The sequence below is a fragment of the Paramisgurnus dabryanus genome, chromosome 9, assembly GCF_030506205.2.
Source record: "Paramisgurnus dabryanus chromosome 9, PD_genome_1.1, whole genome shotgun sequence".
NCBI classification, from domain to species: domain Eukaryota; kingdom Metazoa; phylum Chordata; class Actinopteri; order Cypriniformes; family Cobitidae; genus Paramisgurnus; species Paramisgurnus dabryanus.
The window spans coordinates 38,291,228-38,317,075 of record NC_133345.1 but is presented as its reverse complement, the minus strand read 5'-3'; the positions used below and the strand labels follow the sequence as shown (position 1 = coordinate 38,317,075).

The following is a 25,848-nucleotide window of genomic DNA, read 5'->3' as shown; positions in this document are numbered from 1 at the left end:
ACAAAAATGTGTTTTTTTAACCATAAACCACGCAAATACATTGTATTACACCAGATACACAAAATAAAGTTTTTTAGCAATGAAATAGGTGCTCTTTAAAGAACTCAATGTCCTGTACATAGCAATCCTAAATGTTTTTGTATAATGTAGTCTTATACAGAATATAACCTGTCACTTAACAAATAACACATACAATGACACTACACAAATGTTATCAACAAATTTACTCAAATTTCACTTTTCTTAAATGGACTTTCCAAATTATGTAAATTTGTGTCCCAGCACAAAAAAAAGAAATATTTCCAGTGCAATCACTTTAACAACATTGATCAAAAATATGAAGATAAAAAAACAGAAACCAGTCATTATTTACAAAATGAGATGTACAATATTCCTCATTTTCAAACTGTCCCCTGAAGCCTTTAGTAAACTGTACTGTTCCCAGACTGTCACACTATAACAAATTCACACGTGGCTGTAACTTTAACAGCTCATGTGGTCATGGTCCATCTATTGAGAGTATCTCAGCGTCTGTCTGTGTGTTTTATATACAGTGTTCTTCATACTGAAGACTAGACTTTGGTCATGTTCCTCTGATGCATACTGTGATGTCTGACCAGCTCGTCTGAGCGGGCAAACTTCTTCTGACAGCTCGGCCAACAACAGTTAAAGGGTTTCTCACCTGAGGATAGAAAGAGAACATGAACACATGTTAAAGAGATGTCAAATGAATTAAATTTATATACGAATAGAAGTTTGAGACAAAAAAAGGTTTACGCACTTGTTTTACCTGTATGAGTCCGCGTGTGGGTCTTAAGATGATCTGAGCGGGAAAACTTTCGTTGGCATGTCTCGCACTGAAATGGTTTGACACCTACAGGACCAAAATAAAAAAGAAAACAATAGGCTTCAGACACCTTATGAAAGTAGAGGACTTAGATTGTTAAAAAACTAAGTGTACAACGGCAAAAACAAATTGGCCGTAAATGTTTTATTTGTTAAAGGGATAGTTTATCCAAAAATTTAAACTTTATAATTATTTAGTCACCCTCATGTTGTTTGAACACCCAGCATCTTTTTTGTTCTTCAGAACCCAAATGCAGATTTTTTAAAATTGTTGTTTTGGTGACCAACTTCAAGCTTTAAAAGGACTCAAAGAATAAAAAATACTCCAGGACACTTAAAATATATGGCTTAAGTCCAGTATGTAATCGCTTTGCTTTCCTGTTTTAAATTTTTTTTGTGGTATTTGTAATAAAGAGGAGGGAAGATTTTCATTCTAGAAAGCATTTCATTGGATACAAACTTGCACATGACCCTGAGTGTGACATGAGTCATCAACATTTTGGTTCTATTTTTTATCCAGATACTGTATGGGTGTCCTTAAAAGTGGTGCAAATACCCTTTGAGTGGGGAGGGGTGAAAATGTGATATACACCTTCAAATTAATATTACTCTTTCAAATTATTTGGTCTAGAAGCCTCAAGTTAAAATCCCAAAAAATGAGGTTTGTGTCACACTTTTAGTGGTTTTACCAACAACGACCACTAGGTGTCAACGGTTTTCTGCATACTCTTGTCACAAATGAATAAATTACTGTCACTGCATTATTATTATTGCAAAAAGGTTTTGAAATATGAAAACTACATTCTTAGAGATTTATAATAGGATATAGTTTTATGAATATATAATAGTTAATATGCATTCCTATGGGGGGTCATGTAACAAAAAACTGTCACTACTTTAGTTCTATCATCAGATGACCTTGAAATATCAAAACAACATTCTTTTGAGAGCTTTCCAGTCATATATAGTTTGTCAAGATTTTTTATGTTTAGAGTAGGGGTTTAATGTTATAAATACATAAAAAAAAATTGTGTGGTATGGTGATGATAAATGAAAACTACACTCTTAGAGCTTTCAAACGATATATTGTTTGTCATGATTGGATAAGAATTCCCATGCAAAACACTGAAGTAAATGTAAGCATCTCGCAGGATAGAAATGTTTTGTGGCACACTCTCTTGATAAATGAATCAATTACTCTCCCTACATAATTTATTTTATTAAAACACTGTTGAAATGTGTATTTTAGAGGCTTAGACCTTTCCAACAATATATATTTTGTTGTGATGGACATACAATTTACATGGAAAATATTGAAGTAAACAGCATCACTTTAGGTCCACTTAAATTAGGCTTTTATGGATCCACTTAAATCTGAAAACTCGAGGTCCGACCTCAGACCTTTTTAGGTGTGCCTTCTGCCTTGGACACTGGTTGGGTATAATAATAGCGGGTCAGATTTCAGGTAAATGAATGTGTTTTTGCCAAACAGAATCGAGGCGACCTATCTGTAGCGTGTGCAACGAGTCCTTTTCCAACCCCTCCTCTGTTTGCCAAGAGCGATTGTGACAAAGCGTGGCTGCCGGTAGGTTAATTTTCATTGAGCCAGACCTGTCAATCAATTTTAAATGCACATTTTAGCGGTTACCTTGGTGTTGTCGTTGAACAACTATTGAAAATAAATGGAGCAGCGGGTCAAATTGTTTGTGCACTGCAAAAAAAATGACTTTCTTTTTTAGTATGTTTGTCTTGTTTGTCTAGTAAAAATATGTAAAAATTCTTAAATTAAGATGTATTTTCTTGATGAGCAAAATGCCTAGGAATCTAGTTTTTAGACAAAAATATTAAGTGAATATGTGCTTAAAACAAGCAAACAAATCTGCCAATGGAATAAGAAATTTTTTCTTGAATTAAGTGTTTATGAAAAAAGTAAACTTATTTCAAGAAAAGGTTTCTTATTCCATTGGCAGATTTTTTTAATTGTTTTAAGCACTAATTTACTTAAATTTGATATTTTTGGTCTAAAAACTAAACTTATTTTCTTAGGTCATTTTGCTCATCAAGAAAATACATCTTAATTTAATAATTTTTAGATATTTTACTGAAAACAAGACAAAAACACTAAGTAAGTCATCTTTTGCAGTGCGGGGCTGCAGACTGCACACACGTCGGTGCCCGTTTACCTTTGGGTCCAGTCAGGTTAAAAAGAATTGCCACTGGGTTAGGGTTTGTCTCTGGTCTTTAAAAATAATTCTTTCTGCACCTCGGGTTCGGGGAGGGTATACCCTTCGCGTCATTTTTTGACGAACTGGGGACTTCAATACTATTGAGTCCGTTGCATTCTCTTTCCTATTTTCGTACCATTTTCTTACCATTTTTGCGTCGGTTTAGGGTTAGATTTACATAATGACATCCCTACCCAAACCTATCCCTAACCCCAATGTCAGGCGACAACTGTTTAATTTCGCGTACCTAATAGTATTGAAGTCCCCAGTTCGTCAAAAAATGACGCGAAGGGTATACCCTCCGCGTAACATATTGACGCATGGTCAAGTGGCGTCAAATATTGACGCCATGGGATGAGGATGTGTTGGGTAAAAAAGTAATTCAGGTACATTTCTTTAATCCACAGAAGACCTCCAAAAGATACTTATTCACTAACAAACTGTTTTAAAGCTCTGGTAAAGAATATGAATGACTAACCGGTGTGTCTGCGCTGATGTCTCTTGAGTTGATCAGATCTGGAAAACTTGCGTCCACAGCCGGAGTAATCACACTGATATGGCTTCTCTCCTACACATGTGAGAAAACATCATATCATACTAGGCCTATCATCTCATATCCGATCTAAACATCTGAACCAAATCATGAGGACAGACAACTGTGTGGACAAAGCAGTTGTCATTACAATAAAGCTTCCATGAGGGGGCGCCACAAGTGGGTCCGTGTACCTTTTGATAGTTTGTTTTTCAACTTCAAATGAAGTAAGCAGAAACGAGAAAACGGCCCCTTTGTTCGTTTTTTCGTTTTTTACCGAAAGACGAAAAACGAGATTTCGGGTTGATTTTTCGTTTTTTTGTTTTTTGGTAAAAAACGAATAAACCACTCTAAAATTCGTTGTGACGTGTGGGCGGTCGCTAGACGCACCTCTCCGCCAATTGGTCAACCAAAATGTGAATATGTGACATCATCCGTTGTTCCTCAAGTCTGTTCAACAAAATAAAAGTCCTCCGCTGCTGTAGCAATAGGCTAATCTTTAAACTTTACAGGTCAGGTCTTAAATTGTGCTTTCTTCTCTGTAACTTAACGGGTTTCGGACCATTTTTTTTTCATAAATATTAATCTGCACCTGCATGGTTTTATTTTAGATATTTGGTGAAGCCGCGCTACCCTTTATAAACAGCGCAGATAGGATAGGGTTTCCCAAAAGCATCATAAGGCTAATTAGATCGTAAAAACACTTACGAAAATTAAGCATGGTTTTATTGTGGTAAAACTGTAGTAACCATGTTTTTGGTGAATGGATTACTATCAGCAAAACTATGGTTTTACTACACTAACCATGGTTTAGTTGTCAAAACCATGCTATTTTGTGGTTACCATGGTTTTACTACAGTAACCATGGTTTTTTAGTTTTAACTGTAGTAAAACCATGGAGTATTTTCGTAAGGGAACGATCGTACGAATCATCTTAGAATTTCCCAAAAGCTTCGTAACAAGCACTTGAAAATCATCGAAGATCTACGAGTGGTCTGGAGTAATCGTTAATTCTTAAGTGCATCGTAAGACAACAGAGTTACAAGGACACCTGCAGGACAACCAGCAAATTGCACTCCTGCAATGACGATAATGTAATGTTTTAAATGTAGGCTATATTTATTTATTGGGTTCTTATTTGTTTATTTTATATTAAATATATAATATATTTTATATTAAATATATAATATAATCTTATAAAAATTAAAAATTCAAATGAGAAATCAAATTTAAACGACAAAACATAAATTAATAAAGAAGTAAAACGTATTTTTTTTTTGTATTTTGGAAAAGTTGGTATTTTATATTAAATATTTATTATATTTAATATATTAAATAAAGATGCGAGCGATCGTTACGTGCATCTTTGGGAAACGCAAATGAACCACAAATGTTCGTTAAGTAGCTCGTAGAAAGCGCTCTTAAGTGCAATGTTCAACCAAGTGTAAATACGTAACTTTCTTCAGTTTTGGACAAGAGATAAAGTTTGATTTATATGACAGATATGAAAAGTTATTAAAAATACAATGTCATGTGGTAATTTTGTTGAAGTGATGATTTCGGTTTGTCTTCGGTTGATTTCTGTGTGCGCGCTTTTGTTTTTTAATAATGAACCACAAATCGCGTTCTTGTGAAGAGGAAATTATCTTATTTTTAATCTGTTTATTACAACTAAAATAATATTTTTTTGTTAAATTTTTACTTCATGAATGTAAAAGCAAGTAATTTGGTGGATGCTTCAACACAGTGCAACAGAAAGCTTTGGCACATTTTTGCCGGATTAATTTGTTTTATGAAGAATTGATGTTGAATCAAATCAATATTGGATTGATTCAATCTCTTACAGTACACGTGATTTAATAAACACACGATGATATTTGCTGTGTGGTGAATAACAAGATCTAACAGTAAATAATAATCAATATCTAAAAAATAGAGAAACTCAAAATAAGAGGACAGAATACGACAAGCAAGTTCTGCATAATGCATAAATGCTGATTGAGCTTCATGTTTCTTTATTGAGATAACGCGCATTGGCTTGGCTTATAATGATCGAGCTAAGCTCATTGCTGGTAAGAATGATGATAATTATTAAGACATTATTAATTAAATAGATTTGTAATAATTGTTCATTTATATTTATATCAATATTGAATGTTAGACCTATTTATAAAAATATATATAATAATAATTAATTAATAAATAAATATAATAATTTTAGATATATTTATTTTTATGTCTCTAATTTTAGTGTTAGCACCAACAAAAAAAAAACATGAATGAAAGATACATTTGCAAATTACATGGTACATTAACAAGCGGAATTCAAGCGGTACAATATTTGCCATGGCTATACTCATGAGTACTTTTTAAATGGCTTCTTTTTAGTCAAAGATTTGTATTTAGTACAGTCACACTGCATGTTTGGGAAGTTTGACAGTACTTTTCAGTCGTTAGATTTTTTTAGTATTCCCACTCATGCAAATATGACTATTGCACAAGTAGCCTATCTTTTTATATTTCTCCATAAACCTTCGAATACTAACAAAAAAATCTGCTATGATTTTCATAGTTTTGCAATACCAATACATAAAATTACATCCTAACCCAAACCCCAAATCTAACCCCAACACCAAGCAATAATTTAAAAATAAAATAAACAGGAAAAACAATACTTAAAATAACATTAAACATAAAGTCGTGCGAGCCGGGCGGGACACGAAAAACTATTTATAGAAATAAATGTGGTCACACGAAAAAAGCAGAAAAGCGTGTCCATGAATACGAATAAATATAAAATATTTCGTAATTATACCACATAATGCCTTGAGGTAGGGTTGCAACACCAACTGATAAGGAATATAATGAATAGTTTGACATTACTTATAAAATGTATTACAATAAATCTTTATAATCTTTTCTCGGGAAATTATGTTTTGAATGTTTTAGGTAGCCTAATTGGCTTCGTTTATTGACTATTTATTTATATATTTATTAAGGCATTCTAACATCTCTGAGTATATTCATGGCAAGAACCGGTTAATCTATACACAAGTTACAAGGTGATCTACACACAGTCGAGAACAATTTTGCAAAAATGTTTCTTATTTAGGCCTGTGTTTTATTGCTCTGAGTTTGGGAAATAGAATTTGTGGAATTATATGAAAAATATTAAAATATATTTCAATAATACATATATAATATATACGTTTATTTAACATTTTTTGTTATTATTCGAAGGTTTATGGAGAAATATAAAAATGTTGGCCTACTCTCTATTATATCTGCAAGAGTCATGTTTGCAGGGGTGGAAATACTGAAAAATCTACTTACGTAAAAGCATTGTTACTTCCCAAACATGCGTGACTGGCCTCAATACAAATATGTGACTAAAAACAAGCCATTTTAGTCATGTACTCATACAGCCAGTAGCAAATATTGCACTGTGAATATTATTCTGCCTTGCTAAAAACTTGAGATCTGCCCGAAGCCGAATACGTTATAGGCCTATAGGCCTATATAATATAAAATAGATAAAGAGCTTAAATAGATTAAAAAATATTGAAATTTACAATTTTATGAGCAAAAATGTAAACTGTAGGCAGTTACTATAGACCTATTTCGACGAAATTGTTTTCATGAGGATGTCTTTAGAAATATGTATGCCTCCTTCGTGATAAATTTTAGCCAAGCCAATGCGGGTGATCTCCGACAATAAAGAAACGTGAAGCTCAATCAGGAGAAGTTCCCCCGCAGAACTGTTTCTGTCTGGATATTTTGAGTTTCTCTGTTTTTAGAAATTGATTATTTACTATGAGGTACTAATTATTTTCTTTGTGTGTTTATTAAATTTGTGTACTGTATAAGAGACGGTAAGATTCTGTACACATCAATTATTTATCTAATAAATAATTCCGGACAATCCTGTATTTTATGTGATATGTGGCAACGCTAGCTGTTGCTGCAGCATCCAAAAAACTTTTCACTTTTACCTCCATGATTTTAAGAAGTTTAAGAAAAGTTACTGTATTACACTTGGCTGAACATTTATCTACCTCCTCTAGTCGCCGCTGTATATGGGAAGCGCGCTTTACCAAACATCTAAAATAAAATAACATAATAACATTAAACAGTCCAGAAATAAATATTTATTCAAAACTTAGGTTACACAGAAGATAGCTCAATCTAGGACCTGTACATTTAACAGATCAGAAGGCTACAGCAGCGGAGGACTTTTATTTTGTTGAACAGACTTGAGGAACAACGGATGATGTCACATATTCACATTTTGGTTGACCAATTGGCGGAGAGGTGCGTCTAGCGACCGCCCACACGTCACAACGAATTTTAGAGTGGTTTATTCGTTTTTTACCAAAAAACAAAAAAACGAAAAATCAACCCGAAATCTCGTTTTTCGTCTTTCGGTAAAAAACGAAAAAACGAACAAAGGGGCCGTTTTCTCGTTTCTGCTTACTTCATTTGAAGTTGAAAAACAAACTATCAAAAGGTACACGGACCCAAGTGTATTTTTACAAGGTCCATATATTTAGCTAAAGTTACAATTAACTGTACTGTATTGCTCTACCACTGAGTTACAGGAACACTTGATGGTGACAGCTCACCTGTGTGTTTTCTGCCATGCATCTGCAGGTGGGACAGTTTGAAGTATCTTTTACTACAGCCGGGGTATGAACACATGAAAGGACGTTTATCATTGGTCTCCGATGACTTGGCTATAGACGAACTGATGCCGGGCACTCTCCTCACATCCTGGAGATAAAGAGAGAATACAATTGGCCATCGACAAACCTCACATGCCAGTTCTGCAACACTTGTTTGTTTTCACATAACTCCTGTGTTATTTTCCAGTTACCATACACTGGCTCTGCATCTCTGTATCACTTAACGCTCGTATCACACAGCCTGTTAAACATCAGTTTAGCTTTCAAAAGTCTTAAGGATAAAAAACTGTAAATAAGTAACTGTAACACACCGAGAGGTCTCTGGATATTCTCTGCTGTTTCTAAGGCTCTGATGGCCGTTCATTAAAGGCTTATGATGTATCAGCTGAGGGTTTGAGAAGAGTTGAAACCCAACCTTTCCAGCTAATGGGCCGTGAGAAAGATAATCTTTCCCGTTCTCTTCCAGAGACCCCTCTGCTTTTCGTTACGCACTGGGTTTGTAATGTTTGTGTTGTAAGCGGTGATGTATTGCTCAACAGGCCTGACTGATCAAGCGCACGCTGGTAGTGTAAATCTCACACTTGAGGTGAAAGTGTTCAAGTATTCTGGGAATGGCAGAGCCGCAGTCACGCTGGACTGGGAGTGTGTGGAAGGGGGGGAAAGGGGTGGAAATGACCTCCGAGTTGAACCTGAAGGTGTTACTGATATGGGTGTATTGGTAACTATAATTTAACTGTAATGCATCATCAAACATTATTGCATTATATATTGCTTAGATCTGATTTCTTCAACCTTTATCAGGCCAAGGACCCCTTAATGGATAAAGAGGAGGAACACGTATCAAATAAAGACTGCATTTAGATACTTTCTTATGATGGTTACGTTCAGAAATATAGAAAAAATTGTATGCATTCACATAATTTTAACATACTGTACATAATGTTAACATTACACTACATAATATTTAAAATGTACTAGATTTACATCTTTTTAACAAATGAATAATAATATTATATTTATATTTAATAATATTTTAATATGAAATAATTTATAAAATGATTTTAAATTTCACTTAAATGTATATTATTAACTTATTAACTCTTTCACCACCAGCGCTTTTTTTTAAGTTGCCAGTCAGCGCCAACATTTTTTTGTGATTTCACAAAAGTTTAATGCCTTCCAGAAAATTTCTTCTATTAATATATAAATATACAATATAAAAGAACAGAATGCTTTCAAACAAAATAAAAAAAATGTTTATTACTATATACCATTTTTGTAAAGGACTTTTGTTAGAGATCAGATTCAAAACAATCATCAAAGCATAGCCTACTGTACACAGAGTTTTTACTGTTTTGAATCAGTGGACGTTTCAGCGTTTGACAAGTCGGATAAGAGCGCCACCTAGTGGATAATAGCAGAATTTCATATACGGTATATAATTATTTATAAACCGTTAAAGGCAGGGTGCATGACCTCTGAAAGCATTTGAAATCACCTTAACAAACCCTACCCCAATAGAATCCTGACCTTTCTTTAATAGACCCACCGCACACATACGCTTAACAGTACGGTTAGTAGACACACCCCTATTTGCTAACAGTTTGCGATTAACTAAGAGTAATATTCAACTTTATAAATGTTAAAATTCTGATAAGACTTAATGACGTATGCAGCCTGGAAATGCGACCTCCAGAGGCTGCAGCCTTCGTATTGAGAAATGGCCTTAAGCCTGGTGCACACTGTGAGATTTCAGCAACGATTTAGCTGTCTGGGACAAATTTTAAAAGCCTAAAAGATTTCTTAAATCCCAGGCAAAAATCTGCCGTCTTTGATCGCTAGTAGTTTGACATGTTCAGAGACAGCCGACTAATGACCGTTGCGATCAAAATTATCCTCCGACAAAATTCTGGCAGTGTCAGAAATTTTGAGAGACAATCCTGCTGTGTGACATCTCCCTACGACAACTGGCAGATCAAGAGCCAATAGAAGCACAGAACCCGATGACGCAATGTGTGCGGCGACAACAACAAATCAACGCAGACAAATGTCAAAAAGAGCCAGGTGGACTGTACAGCAGGAGGAGAAACTTGTGGATTTATGGAAACATAAAGAGTGTTTGTACAACGTGTCATCGCCACTGTACTATGATAGGATAAAAATGAAGCAGCCTGGAGAGAAATCGCGCTGGAAATTCAAATTCCAGGTACTCGTCTCGTCTCCTTGTTTTTCCTTCTGTCGTCAATCGATGACATAAAACTGCAGACGCGTTTGTTTGCTTGCGTCCGATTTTTAAAAGTCAAACTCGTACAGTCTGACATTGATGGAACCTGAGATCATATGGATTTAACTACGATCTTGATTGCACAGTGTGGCAAGCAACAATCCTAAAATACTATTTTAAAATCGCACAGTGTAAACAGGGGGGCTTTAGTCTGATTTAAATTCAGCGTGGTTACTTTTACCTTTCCACTGTATGTGACAAATGACTGCCGAAAACACTGAAAGGGTGTCAGAAAGGGGTTGCGCGTATTTATCTTATCCAGTTCGAGCTTTGGATGCATTACAGAAAATTAATTTATGCGACTACACCGCATGTGACACGCCGACCGGAAGTAATGTATTTCAGTGCGTTCTAATCAAACTGTGTGCAAAGTAAAAAGTATTAAGTCTTTTTTTGTTTCACTTTATCAGTAACACTCGAATACTTTAACGATTGATTACTGGTAAGTAAATTAATAACTATAAATATATTCGTAGATTAAAGGTTCTTGCACTGGATTGAGTTTCTTTCCCATGACAGATTTAGGGTTAATCTGCAATTTTATTACGACTGCCACCACTAGGGGGCGAACTCCCGACAGTTATATCTGTATGTTATGCACAATAGAAAGGCTGTTTAGCCTAAAAAAGAAAACATGTAGTGCAATTTTAGTCATTAGGAGAAGACTGGCTATATGTTGTGAATACCTGACATTAATCAAAATTAATGAAAGTTAAAAAGTTATAAACAAAATATGTTTAAGAGCTCTACATGTGTTGATCTTATGCTGTACTTTTTTTGTGCAATGTTTAATGTTCATAGTTGTTCATAACTATTAACATTTGGCTCTTACATGTTAAACTGCAATTGTTTTTAAATATTAAAAAAGAAATACTGGATACAAGAAGTGTGCATCTTTTTTGAAAATGCATGTTTTTAAATATGTTTATTTTTTAATATACTATAACAAAAATTGTATAAACACATAAAATTGTAGTTCTTTACCCAGTTAATAGAGATATACAGAATCTTAGGGCTGTCAAAAGACTAATCGTGATTTGTCACATACAAACTAAAAGTTTGTGTATGCGTATTATATTTCTGTGTATTGTGTGTAATTATTATGTATAAATACATAATATATAATATTTAAAAATATATAAATATATATAAAAAAAAATATATATATATATATAAAATGAGAGTGCGTAACCACCCACCTGTATTCCTCTGAAGAGCCCATGTGTGTGGATATGGTACTGTGTGTAGACCACAGGAGCTGCTGCAGACGGTTCAACATCATAACTTGAAGTGTGACTGGATATAAATTCACATAGAGCACACAATCAGACATATACTTTTAAATATAAAGGTGCTTTACGATGCTATAGCTTAACCATTTATTGCTAAATGGTTCCATAAAGAACCCTAAACATCTGAAGAGCCTTTCTGTTTGAATAAAGAAAAAAGTATTGGTGTAGGCAGAAATAAATTGATGAGCGCTATCAGTCATCTAAGGTCAAGTGTTTACACAGCTCATCAAACATAAAGTCTGCGCATTTGTTTCAAAATGCTGAGCGGCATCAGTGGACAGAAGAGTCCAAAACCGATTAAATTAGGGCATATGGTAGTCCCACATAGCCATAGGTCTGATACAATCTAAACTTGCCAAAAACTGCTCACCTAGACAGAAAGACCTGAATTGTAAATTTCAGGGAATGTAGAGAGCGATCATAAAGCAGGGTGACAGATACTGTAGTTGTACCTTAAAAGTCTGTACCTTTTAATGCTGGGTGTCAGCGGGCTGACGGGATTCCAGGTTCCACGATCCAACTGATAGAGATTATCACTGACAATGGAGAAAAGATCAATTACAGGTCATGTGACACAATATTCATTACTCATCTTAAAGTGGTCAAAAAATGATGTCCTGGAAGATGTTATTTAGGAATTTGCTTTAACATCACTACTTATTCAAATGTGGTTTCATTTTTGCTTTGTTTGTTGATGTGACTGTTGATTCACATCACTGTATTTGTTAAAGGAATCAGTTATACTGTGAAAACTGCTTACATACGCACATCACAGCACAGTTAACAGAGGTCACACAGCCACCTCAGACATGTTTTTGGCTTTAGAGTTGAGTGCCTGGCACAATGATGTAAGAGAGTGATGTCACACTGAATTCTGGGCATAATGGAAGGAGTTTAGGGAAGTGGTCTTGACTCATTTGCTGTTTGGCATTTCTGTCGGCTGATTTAGCAATTTAAAGGTCAAGAGCAGATTTTTAGTTAAATACTTGATTTAAAAACATTTAAAGTTTTGTGTGTTGTGTATAAAGTTATTAAAAAGTGTGTGACAAGCAAATTAGTAATTATTTCTTTCTATAAATATAAATATTTGAATTGTTATAGCATTATTATTATTATTTGTAGTAGTAATAGTATTTGGGTTGTTATTATTATTATTATTACTATTATTGTTGTTGTTATTATTATTTACTATTATTATTAATATTTGCTAATTATTTTTATTCATATTATTCTTGTTCTTACTCTCATTCTCATTCTTATTGATTTAATAGTAATTATGAGAGAGCAGTCTAGTTGACATTTCTCATGTCTGGTTGGCACATCGCTTCCCAAAATGTTTTCTGTTACAGCTCATGCAGTGTTTCGAAATGCAAGACACAGTTTTCAGGCCAGACCTTGTTGATGAAAAATATACTGGAATTTCCCTTTTCGCCGCTCTTGTAATCGTGTTTTCTTGCCAAAAACTGAAGGTTTGCAGGGTCACCAGAACACAGGTTGATAGGAATGAGCGAGTGTGTGTTTGTGTATCTTCTTGTGATGATTCCCAAAGGCATTCCGAGCTCCAGGCACCAGAACTGTGTTTATAATGAGGAGGGGGCAAAGTGGGAACGCTACATTCGGGTCTTATCAATTTTTGGTTCTCTCTGTTCTCTAAACAACATGAGAGAAGAAGGATTGCATGCTTTGCTACATCTTTTAGACCAATTAGCTATGGTTTTATTATAGTAAATGTGTATTCACCATGGATTCATTTGTAGTAAAACTATGGTTCATTTTGGTGAGGGAAGGAGCATAACACTTTTCCACCTTTCTTCATGTGAACTTTTCATTCGATCTTTATTTACTCTCCGTTAATATTAGCTGTATGCTGTTATGCTATAAAAACAAAAGGGGAAATTTAGCTCTTTTGTAAGAGACATGCTCCAGATGCACCATAAAAGTATTTCACTCTTCTTATTTTGAAACACGTCTCTCTTTATCTCTCTGTCCTTCTCCCCTCTCTCTGGGGAGAGCCAGGCGGAGAAGCGAAGAGGAATTCGGAGGAAACGGGCAGTAGATCACTGTGAGTGTATTTTGGCCTGCTGAGAGCTGCTGTGTAGTTCATAACCTTTATGCAGACGTACAGAGGATTTATTTCAGCCACGCAGACTGAATTCAATCACAAAGGAGGGTAATGCCAGCTATAACACCAAATACTTTAAGAGGTCTTATTTAAAGGGTGATAAAATAATATCTAGTGGATGATTGCTTTTAGAGTAAATAATGAATTTACTAGTGCATATACTGCATTTACTGAAAAAACACAAACTTTCCACTCAGAAACGTCCATTAACAATCTCCAAATAATTGATTATTCCTCAAATTCTGAATTTTCGACTGATCCCGGCTCAAACATAAGGGGCTCTAACATACACCCGGCGCAATGCAGCGCAATCCCTGCTGGAAAAAAACAGCATCAAACCAGCATGGACCAGCATGGGTATTATGCTGGTTTGATGCTGGTTTAGCTGGTGGTCACAGGCATGCCAGCACCAAAACACAACATATGCTGGTCTTGCTGGTATGACCAGCATGGGATGCTGGTGCTAATGCTGGTTTGGTGCTGGTTTAGCTGGTGCTAATGCTGGTGCTGGTTTAGCTGGTGTTCACTAGCAAACCAGCACTAAAACACAACATATTCTGGTCTTGCTGGTATGCTGTTTTTTTCAGCAGGGATGCATGACTCAACTGCTTCTTCGAGTTTCAACCCGGCGCAATTATCATTTTCAAGTTTGGCGCCACGTGTTGAATATTGCATATGTTTTTAAATGTTTTTTTTTTTTAATGCTACCCCACTGATTTTTTTGTAGATGATGACTCTGTGTCGGTGGATATGGTGAGATGAGAAACATTTTCAAAACTTTTCAAAGCACTCACGGCACTGTCTCCACACGTTTGTAAATTCTTTATCTCCTGTTTGTGGCAAATAAAGTATTTTTAGAGTACAAACCTTTTCTTGCATATTTGTAAATTATTTTTGAGATAACACAGACCATGTAGGCTATCCATACATTCACAGCAATTAAAAGTAGGGCTGGGTATCGATTCATTTGTTCCAAATCGATTGGATTTTGATTCACACGCTATCGATTCTCGGTTCAATTTTCGATTACGGTTCTCGGGACGGTTTTCATATTCGATTGTCGATTCAACTCAATGAATAGATTTAATATAAATACTATATTAACAAAAAAGAACAGTGAACAACAGCAGTTTACAAGTGGGTTATTAATAAAAAGAAATTAAAAGCCACAACACTATCGTTGTCGTCGTCATCTTGCTTTCGAAATCTAAAATGCTTCCATACCCCTGACTTTTTATGTGAAGGTGGCATCAACGTGGATGAAGCAACTGAAACAGCCATTTTAAGCACTGAATGAATTAATGACAGGCTTGCCTCTCGCTCCTATAGGTAACATCGCGCAAGGAAAAAAAGAGGGTCACATCTAGTGAAGAAGACTAGTAATTAGATTAAGGTTAATCTTACGTTCAATTTTTGCGGAAATAAATATGAAAAAATTTGATTCTGCTCTTTGAGAATCAATTTTTAATCAACCACGTAAAAAAAAACGATTAATCAAAAAAAAAATGTTGCCCAGCCCTAATTAAAAGCCTGCTAATTTTACTTCCATGACTAAAAGAAAATGACTTTTAAAGGTTTTTATACCAAAAAATAACAGTTTCAATACAAATGAAAACAAATTTTCTTTTAACATCAATCTTAAAGCAACACTAAAGAGTTTTTGCTCTTTGCTCCCCCTACAGGTTAGAAGCGTAATTGTTCATTACCACTGTCGTAAATACTGCAGCATAGCTGGCTCAGATTGGATTGTAGGTCTGCCGTAAAGCAAGTTTTTGTAGTTTTCACTCGAACTACAGGACCACTACCCGACGGTTGGAAACTTCTTTACTGCGGTTTTGGCCGATAGAGAGCTGCAAAGCGAATGTGAAAGTGACATTCACCCTGTTTTGAGTGCGTGAACCACTAAAACTTTTTGGGAAACGTTATTTTTAGGTAAAAAAAACTCTTTAGTGTTGCTTTAAAATGGTGGTCTTCTTCCTCCGCTTAGTTTTTCAGTTTACAAATTTCGCCATCTAAATAGCAAATCGTTACGGCGCCCATTACTTCCATTATGAAAATAGGAACAACCCTTTTAGGTTGAGCGGTTGGCAAACAAACCATTTTTCCCAGTGTTAAATTAGCAAAAGTGGAATCGGACACACCCGTTTAGACCGTGTGCCGTGCGCTTTAGACAGTGTGCTTAGTTCGTTAAAATAGGGCCCAATGTCTGTTATAACACATACAGAGCTACTGAAAGAAGCTGCTCTGTGAAACAGCCAATCAGAGCAGAGCTCAGCATTATTATTCATGACCCTTTCAATTAAGTTATGTTAGACCGTTTCATTCTAAAGGCAAATAATAGGGTTGTAAATGGACATGTTACTATTTCTGGATAATTTTGCACTTAATAAAGCCACAAATCTTTAGAGAACAATTTAACACATTCAATGAATTCTTTGGCACCTTTAACAGAACTGAAAGTGCATTACTGTAAAATGGCTTTTGCTTGTTATTACAAACTGAATGATAAGGCAGATTCTTTTCTGTTTCAGCTGACAGCATAACACAGATCCTGCTGAAAAAGCTAAATTCGTACTAAATCTAGAACAGTATTTTTATTCAGCAGTCCTATTTTTGTAACTTCTTTGGGACGTTTTCTCTATGATGTAATGTATTGCTTTTACTGTTATTATTTCCTCCCTGCTTTGGTGAATATTATTTAGTTTCGATAATCGCCATAATTATTATGTAATCATATAAATCTTCATTAGCTCAATTATGTGCAATTTGTCATGTGTAAATATGAGAAACCATTGTAAAGTAAATACCTGTTAAATGCATTTCTCCAGAGCAACGTCTGACTCTCAGGAGGACTGTGGCACCCATAAACAGGCGGAGGGACGGAGTACTGCTGCTCACCTGTGTGTGTTTTTACAAAACAATTATAATACAACACACAAAAAACATACAGTTTGTGTATTATCCTCAAGCAAAGAAATGCAAATATTAAATAAGAAAAATTCATCACACTGTGATGACTCTTCAAAGACCTCATGCTTCGATATGAAATAAAGCGTTTTACAGGAGAACTAACAAAGAACTCTAATGGGAGTGTGGCCTCATTTTTACTGAGGTTATCCAAACATCTCAGGGCTCCCTGAGACCATAAAGCAGTCACCGCTAACTCTCAGGGCAATAGACGCAGAATCAATCCCCTGACACCTCTAAACCTCTTTCTCACAATCCACAATTCTGTTTCCTCCTGTTAACTGCCCAAATTTATACCAACATCATTTATATTAAACAAACTTTGAAACATGCATTTTGTTGTGTTTTGGAGTGTTTGAGGAAGAAAAGTGCATATTTACCACAACTGTGGATTTTAAATATGTGCTTCTTTCCTGGGCCATCATGTGAATGTGAGTGGAACGGGTTTAACTTCCAATTTAATCGTAAAACAGATTTGACTTAAAACTCATCACACAGGCTGAGCAAAAACTGTTCAGGTCATTGAAAAATAGTATATATACCCATGGTGCTTTGCGGAGACATAGGGTCCTCGTGTTTAAAGGAATGGTTGGGATATGGTGACATGTGATGTGCAGGTGTGTGACCATAACTGGGAGCTCCATCCAGTGCCACTGGACCATAACCTGAGAAATAGAGAAAGCAATAAAATAGACTGATATCAGGAGAAACTGGCTTCATCGGGTCAGATTTTGTGTCTCGTAAAATTGTCCTGTGCAGTCTGAATTTCTAGACTGCCCCTATGTGGTCGACCCTGATGGTTTCAATGAACAACATTTCCATTTTGATAAGAAACCTAATTATTGTTGCCACCGGCTGTGTTGCATGTAGTCTTATTAATATGTGTTTTCTAACAGGGTGTCCTCTTAACAGGTAACTTCTTTATTCTTCAAGCACTACAGCTAGAGAAGTGTGTTTAAGGATGCACCGATACCGATACTGGTATCGATACCACATTTTCTACTACTCGTTAAGTCCCCCGATACTTGGAATCGATACCACGGTCTGAGAAATGTCTATGTTTGAGCGGCGTGTAAGGGGTTAATTCCTCTTGTGTTGTCCAAAGAAGCAGAGTTTACAACAAACTGGAAAACTAGTCATTTGTTTTTTTGTTAAATTATATGACTAAAGCTAGCTGTTATCTCGTACTCGTATTCCAAAAAAGTGGTACCGGTGCATCCCTAGTTTAAACCATGTTAAAATATGTAAAATAAAAAATTTACATAGTATAAATATAGCAAACAAGCATCTTTAATATTGTATTGTAACATTGTAAAAATTAAATAAAGAAATCCATTAAATGCAATACAACAACACGCATTCCAGCATCACCTATACCTGCATGTCATGTTGGCATAATTAATGACATGTCCATAATAATAAATTATAGTAAGGACTGACATGGTGAATATATACTATCAGCATTTAAACACACCTACAATATACATTTGTGTTCAGATCCCTCAGCTTAAAAGTAAAGAGGCTTTTAAAGAGTGAAGAAAAGTCATGGTGCTATACAGTTATTACGCTGTAAACCTAATGCTGTCTTTACTTAAACAATCAAGTACAAAATACCTAACATTTGTGTTTTGGACAATTAACTTAAAAAGTTTTAACCTAAAAAATCCATAAACGTAAAAAATCCAAGTGTAATTAACTTAAAATTATGAGTACTAGATAGTCATAATTCATTTGCACCTGAATAATTTCTTTGTTGCTTTTTTTGGTCAGACAATAAGAAATCTTTGGGCCTTAAATAGTTATTAATTAATATTTTAATATTTTTTTATGTTGTTTTGTAGTAAAAGTAGTTTTCTGTCAATGCACCATTCAGGTGATCATTGTTTGCTTTGATAAACATGGACCCAGTTCAAAACAGCTTGTTTTTCTTTACAGCAGTGATGCGCATGTGCATTAGTGCATACACGCATGTCAAATATGCAGTCTGATGTGGAAATGTTTAGTCAATGATTGACACAATGATGATATTATATCGTATTGTACGCAACATGAAAATTTCAGTCTAAATAAGTGCTGAGTTAAATGAACTTATACCGTATATACACATGTTTTTGATGATTTCAGAATCACATGATGTATGACTGTTTTGTATTGGACTTGTTTGCACAGTTGCACTTGATGAAATAAATAAAAGCTCGCTAACAAGCCAACCAAGCTATAAGAAAGTTATTGATTGTTATACTGTCTCTATAAAAAGGTTGATTAACAAAACATTGTTAAAATAAAATATTCTTTCACAGGAAACTGCTTATTTAAGGATTTGATAAACATTTAAATCTCTTTACGTGATTTAAAGTGTCTTTAATTGTTTTTATTTGTTAATTCCCTAAAACCATACGTTTACTGTCTGTTTGGATTTTAAAATTTTATTTACTAAAACAATTGTACTTTTTCAGTTGAATAATGCTATATTTTACTAATAAAAATGTATATTTAATGTATTCATTTATTCAAAGTTAGGATTATTTGTATAAACAAAAATCTAAAAATATCTTTGGAGAGTAAAAAGGGAACTTTTATGACTAACTATGACTAACTTAACAAATAAACACACCCACACACGCGCATTTACCGTATTTGAAATACCACTCTGAGATTTTATAATTTCTTTGAACACAAACTTATAACAGGAAGATATACTGTAAAATTTAAATCGATTTAAAATACAATTAATTTAAACTTTCTTGCTATAAATTATATAAATAAAGTTGAATTAGCTTAAGTTATTTCAATTTTATTTTTCATGATTTAGAGCAACTCCTCACAATAGTCTAAAAAGTTGAAATGTAATTTTAATTTCAAATTGATTAAACTTAAAAATGTAAGTGCAACAAGAAATGTGACCCATGACAAGACAAAAAAAGGGGCAACTTTCTCACCCTGGTTGCGTGGTACAGGAGGACTCTCCATACAGCCTGGCATGTAGGGTGCACTAGAAAACATCCTGTTGTTGCTGGAGGTAGAATCAGTAAAAGCCCCGTGCATGCCTCCGGTTCCTGTGAGCTGGCCTGAGAAGTGCACAGTGAAGGCCCCTACACTACAGTGCGGATCCTCGTGAGGCTCCACGGGGCCCCAGACCGGCTCCTGCTTGACGAACGAATGTGTGGGAAGAGATCCGTACGGGGTGCCTGTGTGAAAGTCCAACATCGGCCCCCACTGCGGAGCTCCGCTGACAGGCAGTGAACAGTTGGTGTTCCCCCCAGGAAGCGTCGGGACCGCCGGTAAAAGGGCGTTTAGGTCTCTGACGTCCGTTCCCATCAGGCCACACGATTCTGTCAGCATTTTAAGTTCCAACACACTCAAATAAATATCAACTCTTCAAGACGACGAAGAGATCTCCTGTGCTGATAACTAAAATAAATCTCAGCGGAAGAGTACTTTGAGAGGCCTTCTGCCCCTTAAGATATACTACAAGGGGTCCAACTGAGCAGATTTTAAGACTTGGTCTGCTCCTGAGATCGGTGGTGATGGGCGATGCGGTGGGAGGCGCTGGTGAGGGGTAAGACATGTACAGCAATCATGAGAGTTTGAGGTAGGAGTACATTTCTCTGGGTATGTTGGCTTTAAAAACACCTCATTATGTCTGGAGGAGGAGTCAGAGGGGGTGTGAATCAAAATCACTTAAAAATCACTTACTCATCTATTACTTGAACAGCACTTTCCAACAACGTCTGACTAATGTTTTGTTGTGAATATGTGTACATATGTGTGGGTGTCAGTAGTCCTGTGGGTATCTGGCCTTCTGTTCACACCAACATTTCTTTATTGTGTGTTGCTTTATTGTGCATGCATACAGATATGGTTGGTAGTTGGTGGTGAGATGTGATGTGATGTTTTGCCAACAATATTTCTTTTGATTTATAATGTTTGTTTTCTCATACACTTTGGTAATGTCAGTAATGATCATAAACTAAAATCATTTTGTTATGATAACCATTAAAATGATTTAAATTTTTATGGAGACTTGTTAAAGAAAGCTGGATTGATTTGACTTGATTCTTTTTTGTTTGTTTTGTTAACTTGTATGGCTGAAGTGTTGACAGCGTGGAAAGTATATATAAGTGCTATCTGAAGAATTTGTGTTGTCAAAGTCGAGACTCAATTAATATGATGGATGTGTGTGCGCTTGCGATTAAGCAACATTTGTGCAATACCAGCAGAATCTGTAGGCTGTTTGGGAACATGACACATTTAAATGAAAGAACAAAAACATAAGACAAGATGATTTGTGAAAAATCTGTATTTAATTTTATATATATAGTATTCTGTATTTATACAGTTTTTAGTGTAGGTTTCACTTACATTCACTGTTTAAGCACAAATTATTAGGTCTGGTTACATAAAGAACCTTCAACATCTTGTTCTCACAAAAGGTTCTTTACAGGTGATGCTTTTAAGGACCTTTGACTGAATAGTTCTGCCAGGAACCAAAAGTCTCTTCTATGGTAGTGGTCTTCAACCATTTTCTGGCCAAGGACCTCTTAATGGATAGAGAGGAGGTGCAGGGAGCCCCAGATCATGTATCAAATAATGATTGGGTTTATTATGATTCATTACAAAATATTAAATAATCATTTTTGGTATACAGGGTCACATAGTGTTTAAGGTCACATAACACACACTGTTTCTGCTTATGTTATGTTAATCTTGAGTACCTATTAAGTAGTATTACATCCTTCATATATCCAAAGCGTCTTTAGTTTTACCAGATTTATGAAAGACAGATCAGCTTCCAAATAAATCTGAACACCTGGAGGCCGCCCATATAAGGACTTCCACTGTACCTTCTGCACTGAAATTACCACTAAAAGAAATAAAGCAAGATTGTTATGCATTAATCTTTCATTTTTCCAAAATAAAAAATCTGAAACTTGTACAAACTCTGATGAAGTGCATTCGGTACAGAAATACTCACACAGTCATACGTCCTTTGACACTTTGCCTATGTTTAGCATGAGGAATCTGACTCTTAAACTGTGTTAAAGGGGCCATGTGTCACAAGACTTTTTTAATATGTCAAATAAATCTTTGGTTTCCTCAGAGCACATATATGAAGTTTTAGCTAAAAATATCATATAGATAATTTATTATAGCATGTTAAAATTGACACTTTGTAGGTGTAAGCAAAAATGTGGCGTTTTGGGTGTGTCCTTTAAAATGCAAATGAGCTGATAAAATTCAAACACTGATCACAATGAAGTGGTTTGTTGAAATTGAAACGCTGTCAATTCTCTCTCTCTCTCTCTCTCTCTCTCTCTCTCTCTCTCTCTCTCTCTCTCTCTCTCTCTCTCTCTCTCTCTCTCTCTCTCTCTCTCTCTCTCTCTCTCTCTCTCTCTCTCTCTCTCTCTCTCTCTCTCTCTCTCTCTCCACTAAATGGCAGTGCTGTGGTTAGGAAGTGCAGATTAAGGGGCGGTATTATTATAATAAGAGCTCCTTATGACATCATAAGGAGAGCCAAATTTCAATTAACCAAATTTTTCACATGCTTGCAGAGACTGGTTTTCCAAAACTAAGTTACTGGGTTGATCTTTTTTCTTTTTCACATTTTCTAGGTTGGTAGAAGCCCCTTTAATAAGTCAGAATGCATGAAATAGCTTTAACTCCCCAGCCCTTTAACATACTAAATAACATTTTTTTATTTTACTGAATAAACTGGGAATGTTATGCTTTTCATTTTTTAATCAAGTTAAAATTTTTATTTCCTATTTTCCTAATTTTAGTTTGATGCCTAATTGTATTATTTCATTCATTTTAATTTTCCCATAATTCATTTATTTTGCTTTATTTTGCTAAAAATTGCTGCTTTACTTTAAAAACACCTTGTCCTGTTTAATTTAAAAATATTTCATTGACATCATTTTGTCTTAAGATGCACATCAGTAGTGTTTTTGTAAGGTATGTTTGTAAAAACTTCTTAAATGACATAATATTAATAAGGCCTTGTTCTGGATTAACCTATACCATGTCCCGGGAACCGCCCCTAAGTGTTATATTTTCACTATATATGATGTCAGTTGTCAATAACATTTCTTTTAAGATGCAGTTGCCCTCCTGGAACCAATTACTCAAGATATGTCTCAATTTGTCCTGGGCTTGAGTTCAGGATCAGTCAAACAATGATGTTAGGATGAAGGTCCAGTAGCCTAAGAGCCACATCTTTAGCTCTTCACCACGAACATCTGGAGAGTCTGAAAATGTGAAGACAACTCAGGAGGATGTGTATGAGAATGCAGAGCGTCTGATTCATCCATCCATTCATCATCTGGTAACAGCAAAGAAATGGGGAATTCCTTGCTGTAGCTTAAATATTTCCTAATAATCATGTCAAATAAACAATCTTGATCACTAGATAACAAACCTTTTCTACATTTATATGGCACATTATTACAAGGTGATCTTAAATGCTTAATTTTGATTGGTCAGAGGTAATTTTTGATTTTAATAAGAATGTATGTTTAATAAAATCCTTTTTTATTTTATTAATAAAAATAATAATAAAACACAAAGCATTCGTTTTAAGGTACATTAATTAAGGTTTGTTTTACAGCGTAAGTATATCATGTCATCTGTGTTTTTTGTTTTGTTTAATAATTAATCATTTAAATAATGTTTTTTATAAACATCCATAAATATCCAAGCTCAAACTAAACGCTACAGATGCTGAAAGTCACTGTTCGATATTGCATGTTTTTGACCAATAAATATACACTTGCATCACAAATAGTTTGTGTTGTGCTTTTTAGACCCCACTCTGAAGAAGGAGCTTATTTAGACCCAACAAAATGCGTTCCTGAACTAAAATCGTTCCCAGTTCTTGTACACGATAGTCTTCCGAGGAATAGTTCCAGAACTATGAAATAGCCCAATATGAGAACCAAGTGGAGTGAGTTTTTAATGGGGTTTTTTCTTGAACCAACTGAATGATATACCCGACTCAGCTTATGGAAATGATTTTCTGAAGTCACTGTTACAATCAATCCAAACCACTTATTTTTCCAAGTTGCTGTTTTTGTAAACGACTAGGCACTTAAAGGGACAAATTGTTAAATGTTAACCTATTTGGTAGGCTAGACACCCTTTAGACAGGACTATCTAGCATGATGTCTTATTGCTTCAATATATATAGGTGTACAGTTCTGTGCAAAAGTCTTAAGCCACCATGCCAGATTTAGATTTGTTCCTTTTGCAATATTATAGTGATCATATATATTGTTTCTCAGTCTCTTTAATAAAATACAACCAGAAAATACAGGAAATGTGTATGTAGTATTAAAAACTGTATAAAAGTATAAGCTGAAGTGTCAAGTATTTAGGTTAAACTCCCCTTCCACTTGACTGCAGGATGTTTTAAACCTAAATAAAATTAAATCCTCATAGTTTTAAAGAAATTAGTCTTTTTACGTCATTCTGCTGCTCAAAAGATGTGTTTAGTGCCAAGAGAGGTAACACTAAACACTGATGATGCCTAAAGAAGACATTTATTTATTTTTATTTTGTGTACATATTTTCTGGTTTTATATGTTAATAAAATAGTTGAAAAATAAATATGGATGGACATTAAAACTAAAACAACAAGTCTGGTGTTTTGCACAGTACTGTAGCTGTTGGGAATAATAGTGAAAGGCTATTCAGAGGTCATTTAAAAGACATTCGTCTGTCTACACAGCAAATAAAATGACACAATTCATTGAAAGTCAATGAAACTCATAACAACATCTATCAAGTGTTGCTCAAGTGAAGATTAAATGCTGAAACCAAGGGTTTTAAATAAAGAAAAAAGACCTACACTGATATTTATGACTTCAATAAAATTTTATGCTCACATAACATACACTCACAGAGGGTTAACTTAAAAATATGAGTGGGTCAGAAAGTTAACAGCTGACATGTTATAAATATGTGACGAAGAAATGTGATTTCACACAAATCCTTGTACATATTTCTGTGGATGAAACACAGTGAAGATGTGCAAAAACATTAAAGAGGTAATAACTCAACACTGTCAGGACATCCGAACTTCAAAGTGCCATGCAGAAAAGCAGTGAAGAGTGAAATTGCAAAGTTTTTAGAAATGTTTGTTTAAGAGAGTCTTTTGTTAAAGGTGGCGCTCAGAGGCATAAATATTACAACATCACTAAAATCAGCATCACATGTTACACTTACAATAAGGATTACATTGTGATGTATTGTAACCAAGGAAATACCCTTTTCCATAACAGGGAAGACAGCTTTCAAAAAAAGAGAAAGAAATTAAATTTAAGGAAGTGTTCAAGCTCCATAGAATAAGGATTGCGTCAGCAAAACGTCAACAAATAACTGTGAAATTGTCAGAAAAATCATTTTATTAAAATATATATATATATAAAATTAAAGATTTTTGCACATTTTACAATTACTACATAAACATTATTGTGTCGAGCTTTTTAAAACTCTTTAAAGTAATATTTCTGAGCTATAACAGGGTAAGAATGTCAAAGAGCTTTGTATAGATTGGTTTCTTTTTGACATGACCATTTTAACAAGAACCCAGTCCACCCATGCAATGGCACAGTTATGCTTTCAAAATCACTTAGAGCCCCTTAGTAACTAGAAGTTTACTTGTTAATAATGATACTGACTGTAATATATTAAATGAATCTACACTGTAATGAGTGAAAGTTGGACTAACTTAAAAAAATTACTTCAATTGGTAAAGCCTGAAAATGTGAAGTTTTTTCAACATTAATTTCTTACTTCTTTATAGGTGTTAAAAATTCAAGTACTCAAGATTCAACACTTTGAATGCATGATAGCTTTGTGAAATAAACAGATTTCTCACTCTAAAAATTTTTTAACAAT

General features: G+C 34.8%; 1 protein-coding gene across 2 annotated transcripts; it reads right to left on the bottom strand.

Annotated features, from left to right (window-relative positions):
- Positions 1-209: 209 nt before the first annotated feature.
- On the bottom strand, positions 210-20,534 carry wt1b (WT1 transcription factor b). Of its 2 annotated transcripts, none has more exons than XM_065260442.2 (9): positions 19,890-20,534; positions 17,493-17,615; positions 16,791-16,881; positions 12,329-12,397; positions 11,769-11,865; positions 8,226-8,373; positions 3,550-3,639; positions 782-874; positions 210-682 (listed from the first exon to the last, which is right to left on the bottom strand). In XM_065260442.2, the coding sequence occupies exons 1-9, from the start codon at positions 20,290-20,292 to the stop codon at positions 573-575; spliced, it is 1,224 nt and encodes a 407-aa protein (XP_065116514.1). In that variant the 5' UTR covers positions 20,293-20,534; the 3' UTR covers positions 210-572. The 2 variants fall into 2 exon arrangements, with proteins under 2 accessions (XP_065116514.1, XP_065116515.1); XM_065260443.2 differs by having other exon boundaries at positions 791-874.
- Between the last annotated feature and the right edge of the window lie 5,314 nt (positions 20,535-25,848).

Coding starts and splice junctions, on each gene's coding strand:
- wt1b (XM_065260442.2), bottom strand. CDS start 20,292: ATGCTGACAGAATCGTGTGGCCTGATGGGAACGGACGTCAGAGACCTA. Junction 17,616..19,889: donor TCCTGTACCACGCAACCAGG/GTGAGAAAGTTG, acceptor TCTATTTCTCAG/GTTATGGTCCAGTGGCACTG. Junction 3,640..8,225: donor GCATGGCAGAAAACACACAG/GTGAGCTGTCAC, acceptor TCACATGTGTAG/GAGAGAAGCCATATCAGTGT.